Source organism: Echiichthys vipera, assembly GCF_963691815.1.
Source record: "Echiichthys vipera genome assembly, chromosome: 2".
Classification (NCBI taxonomy): Eukaryota; Metazoa; Chordata; class Actinopteri; order Perciformes; family Trachinidae; genus Echiichthys; species Echiichthys vipera.
Window position 1 is genome coordinate 7,431,061 of NC_139827.1, and position 6,804 is coordinate 7,437,864.

General features: G+C 47.0%; 1 protein-coding gene across 1 annotated transcript in view; it reads right to left on the minus strand.

The window, feature by feature from the left end:
* The window catches only part of myo15ab (myosin XVAb), a gene marked incomplete at its 5' end in the record, with an annotated part of 60,524 nt that extends 54,132 nt beyond the window's left edge, over positions 1-6,392 (minus strand). Inside the window, 2 exons of the mRNA XM_083936684.1 lie at positions 74-2,329; positions 3,894-6,392. Of these exons, the coding sequence (XP_083792810.1) occupies positions 74-2,329; positions 3,894-6,392 (4,755 nt within the window). The remainder of the gene's footprint in view (positions 1-73; positions 2,330-3,893) is intronic.
* Positions 6,393-6,804: the final 412 nt, after the last annotated feature.

Below are 6,804 nucleotides of genomic sequence, written 5' to 3' on the forward strand. Positions count from 1 at the left end.
TGTTGTTGTTCCGTGTGTAGACAGAATCACACGTGGTTGTATAGTTATTTTAACAAATTGCTTTTTTACCCACCCTGATAACTGATCCATCAGGCAAGGTGTAAGAGGCTCCCCGAACTTGTGGGTTTTGCAAGGCATGGCCAAGCAACGGAGAAGACGGTGAGCTTGCATATGGTGACACCAAGGTTCCATCAGGCAGCCTGTACGATGCCTGCATCAACTGTGGGTTTTGTAGGGCACTTCCTAACATAGGTGAAGAGGGACGTGGGGGTCCATATGGGGACCGTCTGAGTTGCACAGGCGTCTGATAAGATGCTTGGCGGAGGTTTGGGTTCTGTTGAAGAGCTTTATGGAGCTGAGGCCCAGCTGGTGCATAAGGGTTATGGCGTTGCATCATAGGGGATCTTAAAGATGAGACATTCTGCATATTAGACCGGTTCTGAAGGGCATCATGAAGCAGTGGTGATGGCCCAGGCTCAGAAATATAATCATACGGGGTAACAACAGTTGGTCCATATGGTGAACGGAGCGGTGGAGTCTGATATGAAGCCACACCTCTTAGTGCCTGACCATGTCTCATGGCTCCAGAGAGCATTGGAGATGAAGGTAAAGATGGGCCATATGGGGACTGAGGCCTTTGAAGAGGGGATACATATGAGGCTTCTCTCAGTGCCTGGTTTTGCAGAGCTCCAGACAACATTGGGGAAGAGCGGGGTATAGGCTGTTCATAAGGGGACATTGGCCTTTGTAAGGGAGAGGCATAAGATGCACCCTGTATAGCTTGATTCTGCAGAGCCCGAGACAGCATGGGAGAAGAAGGGGCCATAGGCTGTTCATAAGGGGACATTGGCCTTTGTAAAGGAGAGACATAAGATGCATCCTGTAAAGCTTGATTCTGCAGAGCCCGAGACAGCATGGGAGAAGAAGGGGCCATAGGCTGCTCATAAGGGGACATTGGCCTTTGTAAAGGAGAGACATAAGATGCATCCTGTAAAGCTTGATTCTGCAGAGCCCGAGACAGCATGGGAGATGAAGGGGCCATAGGCTGCTCATAAGGGGACATTGGTCTCTGCAGTGAGGAAACATAGGACGCATCCCGAATTACCTGATTTTGCATCGCTCCAGAAAGCATAGGGGATGAGGGGGCATAAGATTCTCCATACTCTATGAACATCTCACCCATGTCTACCATCTGGGCTGGTTCTGGGCCAAAGCGTTGGGATGCAGGATGTGGCATGTGTTTAAGGGAGGGCTGCGGAGAGGCAGGAGGCATCCTTCTTATAGACTGCTGGGACATGAGGGGACGTCCTCGAGCCACAGGGCGAGAAGGAAATCGTCCAGATTCTCTCCTCCCCAGGGGAGCACGGTGGACCATGTGAGGGGAGTGAAAAGGGGAGGAAAGGAGGGAGGAGTCCACTGTGAGAACAGAAGACCTATTGCTTCGTAAAGATGGACGGAATGGACGCACATTCTGGGTGGGTGGGGGCACCGGACGCCCTCGTAGACCCATAGGCGATGGCCTGACAGTACCTAAGGGAACATTTCCCCCCATTCTAGGCCGTGCTATTGGTGTGGGGTCCCTGAGCAGCCGAGTTGAGCGACGAGAAAGGGTTGGAGATGATAGAGCAGGCCGGGGCCCTGTCGGGGACAAACTGCGACGAGATAGTGGGGGAGAGGGAGATGGTCTTCTACTGAGCTGTGGAGAGTGAGGGGGAGATGCACGACCAGGGGAGAGGGGAGGGGAGAGTGGACCATGTAGCTTCCTCCCTGCAAACGGGCTGCGGGCTAAAGTGGGTGAGGCTGGGGGACTTCGCCTCCTAATGGAAACACGGGGTGAGGAAGGTGGCGAACGCTGTCTCATTGACGCTCTGGGTGAGTGTGGAGGACTTCGCCGGATCATGGAGGCACGGGGAGAATGAGGGGGTGATGGTCCCCGAGCCATGGGAGATGGTGATCTCTGAGGTTGCATTCTATGACGGGCACGGGGGGAGGCCATGGGGGAGGGAGGAAGTGAGATTTGTCTTGACATTACAGAGGGGGGTCTTTGAGCATTAATAAACCCACCCCTCATGGATGGTTGCGGGGAAGGGCTGCGTCTCTGTGGAAGCATAGGAAGAGGTACTGGGGAAGCCATGGCAGAGGGATGGTGCTGCATCTGTGGGGAGGGCATGATGACAGAGCGGCGAGATGGAGTCGGAGACGGTTGTAGGCGCCGCGCAGAAAGGGGAGACATATTAGCTTGCTTAATAATCATTGCAGTTGGAGTAGGGATCACTGAGCCATAACCCTGTTGCTGTGGCATCATCATTGGGTCTGTCAGCATCTGCTGCTGGAAAAACACAACAAAAAATATGTGTAGGATAAACTGAGAAAATTTGGTGAAAATTTATGGTGCTACAATTAAAATACTACTGTCCACTTCTACATCTGCTCTACAAATAAATGGGTTTGTGGACCACATATCAAGAATGCAATTCATTGTTGTTACTGTAAAGTGCGGAAGAACACATAAAAAGGCACTTTAGCAGAGAAATGGCATTGTTAGTTTCGGCAAAAAACAGTGTTATTTGTAAAAACTGCATTAAGTGACCACCCTTCCAAGCTTCTCACTTCACACCAACATTGTGTCTTGCAGCTACAGTACAAAACCCAGATGAGCACAAGAAGCACAGCGTCTGTTTTGATAATATTTTACTATACTAACAGCTGAGGCTCACAAGCAATCATCTGCACCTGGGTAGCAGTTGGCCGCTGCAGTGAGCTGGATGTCAAAAATATGTGCGGTGTCAAAAAATAAATCAAAAGAAATACCCAGTGCCAACAGGAATTTGTCTAACACTGTGTTTCCTCAACCATTTTGTTGCCAAGCCATGTGTCACTTGTTGTAGATATGTCGTTTGGAAAAAGAGCAAGTCTTACATTAGCTGCTGATGATAAAGGTCTAATCAAGCTAATAGAGATGTTTGTTATTTCAACATTACTAATCTGCAAGAGTAGCACTGATTGAGTGCCAAGTATGTATTCCTGTGGAAATCTATAGGGGTTAAAAAGGCATAAATGTGCTCTGATCTGCTCACGCTGGCTCTCGTCTGGTCGGGTAAACATTTACATAACATCCACGTGCACAACAGGCAAACAACAACAAACATGTCGGACTATTTCCATCAGTCCACTCCCTCTTGTGCCTTTGTGGCCTTGTAATCTATTGTAATTTGCAGCAATAGCTCGACCTCCTCGTCTGTCCAGACAAAATAGTTTGTCTTACTTCACTTCTTCGCCATGTTTAGGTTTTCGACTGTAGGCTTTTTCGCGCTACTAGGGAGAGTAGTAGAAGGGAGTTACTACGTATGTGCGAGCTCTTGGTGGTGTTGTTGTGTGGCAGTGCTTCATAGGTCCACCTTCTGTAGCTACCTGGCGTGCATTCTATATCGAATTTCACACACTTTTGCGTCCCCGTATACATGCAGATTCCCCCCAAAAGATGCTTGTCTAAATATAGAATAAAAAGTGAAAACGTAATGCCACTTTTGCGTTTTCTGTCAAGATTGTCTCTGTCTAAACAGGGTCTTAATTATATCACAGAAATATGTTTGGTATTTACTCCAGTATATCTATCACTCATTGTCTAGTGCTATATTTTTAGATTTTACTACCTGAAGGTTAACAATGTGGGAGGACATTTACTTAGTTGTTAGATACGCTTTGGCTCTCTGTCTAGGGTGGGAATCAGGAATTACAGGCTGTTTAACTCAAGCTGGTTACTTGGAGGGGCAGTTGATGTGTGCTGTCTAGAATATATGGGCTGTAGGATCAGGTTGAAAGTTGACAAAGTTAACCATAGTGTTAACGAATATGGTTATACAACATCAATGACACAACAAAGCTAGAAATACCTGAGGTGAAATCATTTGTGGAGACATCATCTGTTGCTGCGGCAACATCATCTGCTCTTGTGGTAACATCATTTGTTGTGACATCATCTGCTGCTGTGGTGACATAATTTGCTGAGGCATCATCTGTTGTTGCGGTGACATACTTTGTTGCTGTGGTGACATCATCTGTGATGGCATCATTTGGCCAGCCATACTCTGTTCTTGTAACATCATCTGCTGCTGTGGTGACATAATCTGTGATGGCATCATTTGGGCAGACATAATCTGTTCTTGTTGTAACATCATCTGCTGCTGTGGTGACATTAACTGTGGGGGCATCATCATTTGTTCTTGAGGGGACAACATAGTTTGTTGTTGAGAAAACATTTGTTCTTGAGGATACGACATCATTTGTTGCTGTGGTGATATTCCCATTTGTTGCTGTATTGACATCATGTCACCAAGTTGACCTGATGCAAGAGGATACTGGTCTTCATACTGGATTTCTGACATGTTTTCAAATTCTGGATCAGGTGGCAAAGTAGGTGGAGGCTGCAGGGGCACATCTAGACGCTCTTTCCCAAATAGGCGCACTTGAGGTCTTGGAACTCTAAATGTCATCTCCCCTCCCTGAACTCCACCGGTATCATCCCCATATTGATCATACTGGTCTGCATACTGCTCCCCATACAGGCCCTGTACCTGATCCATCCCTTGCCCTCCAAAGCCGAAGACCTGCTGGCCTCCTTGTTGGAGTCCGATGGCCTGCTGGGAGCTGTAGTCTTGGTAGGCCAGGCCAGGATCATTATAAGTAAGTTGATGTTCTGGTGGAAATCCCCCTTGCATTCCCATAGTTGCTGCATAAGGGTCCTCATAAAAACCTGACTGTCCGTTGTCATAGTAACCCCCTTGTCCATCACCATAGTAAACTTCTTGACCAGTTTCATCATAATAACCCTGAGTCCGAGGGTCAAGGAATCCATTTACCTCTCCACCATACACTTGGTCTTCACCCATTAGTGCATAGTAGTCAAGACTCTCGTCCCCATACATTGCCATTGCCTGTTGTTGCTGGTGACCATAGTAATCAGCTTCCTGGTTGTTATAGTAGCCTTGGGTAGAGGGATAAGGGTTATAGTAGTCCCCCATGCCATCCTCATTAAGACCACCTTCATAATATGCTGCATTCGGATCATAAAGTCCTTCTTCCTCATAGTAACCCATGTCTCCATAGTCTGCTGCCCCTGCTCCATTGGCATAGTAACCAAACTGGCCCTCACTTCCATATGCTGCAGTTGCCTCATCTCCATAATGACTAAAGCCATTATGATATCCTCCATAACCTTTCTGGCGCGCTGAATGTCGCTGATCATATCCATAAGCCTCCTCCCCATGCTCATAACCATCGTTATGGTAACCTTGAATATAACCTCGGGAGCTGGCTTGTCGGTTATGAGCTCTATGTCCACCCCAGCCATGATGTCCTGCGTTTCCTTGCATTTTAGTGGACAGGAAGCGCTTGGTCAGCCAGTTAGTTGTTGCCGCAACCTTACCCAGCAACGCACTCGTGTTCTTGAATTCCTCAGGAGGCCCATCACTATTTTTTTTTCCAAATAAGTTTTTGAAAAAGCCCCCCTTTTTTTTTTCGTTCCCTCCGAGACGAAGTAACATATAGGTTGGCTTCTTCCCATCATTTGCCTTCTCTTTTGCCTCCTTCTCTTTTTTTATCTTTTTGCTGGCCTTAAACCTCATCATGAATCGAGAGGTGTTCTTCAGCATGGACTTGCGGCGTTTCTTCTTAGCAAGGCGGTTCTTTCTCTTTCCCAACCCGAGAAATAGACGTGATGTACTTTTCAGCTTCTTCCTGCTGTTCCTGCGCCTCTTGAAGCCAGAAAACTTCATGAACATCCTGGACATGTTTTTCAGACCTTTCTTAGGGATTTCCTTTGCGGGAAGCTGCGGATCTTCCTCCTTCTTTTTGCCTTTCTTCTTCTTTGCATCAGCATCAGATTTTCCTCCCTTGTGGTGGCGGCCATCTTTAGATTTCTTTTTAGATCTGTTGTAATTCTCCTCGTCCTCATCCTCCTCTTCTTCCTCTTCATCCTCCTCATCATCCTCTTCTGAGTCCCCATGTCTAGACTTCCCCTTCTTCCCTTTAGCCCCCTTGCCTCCTCCTCGCCCCTTCCCTCTCCTGTCATCCTCTTCTGAGTCTTCCTCCTCTTCATCCTCTTCTTCACTCAACTCTTCCTCGTCACTCAGGAGCTCCTCCTCTTCCTCCTCGGACTCCACTTTCTTACCTTTCCCTTTGTCTTTTCCTTTCTTTCCATCATCTTTACCCTCCTTTCCCTTCTTCCCCCCTTTCTTATCATCCTTCCCCCCTTTCTTATCATCCTTTCCACCTTTCTTATCATCTTTGCTGGATTTCTTGTCATCCTTCCCTTTCTTTTCCTCCTCTTTCTTTTTTTCTGGTTCAGGTTTTCCACCTTTCTTTGCGTCCTTCTTGGGGTCTTTCTTGGGCATTTTCACGAGTGGCTAGGAGCACACCATGCCCTCTCTTCAGAATGCAATGCTGTTAACCTTCAAACACACAAACATAAAAATAATAAATGCACACTGTAGGGAAGGTAAAATTGCACTTTGAGTTTAAAATGAAGAAAATATGATGTGAAATGATCAGGAGTCTGACCTTTAAAAAGATTCCTTGGTTTAGATTTGCCTGGTTGACTTTGGGCCGGGACTATATGCAGGTTTTGTGGGACGACAGGTCCACCTGGCCAAAGCAGTTCTACACTGCCCAAATCTGGTCCCCATGAAGGCTCCTGTCCAGACATTCATAGTTAAATATCAGCACTATTAACCCCCCACAACATAGATACATGTATACTATAAAAAATAACTCTAGCATTGACACACCAAGTAGTCAAGCAAACTC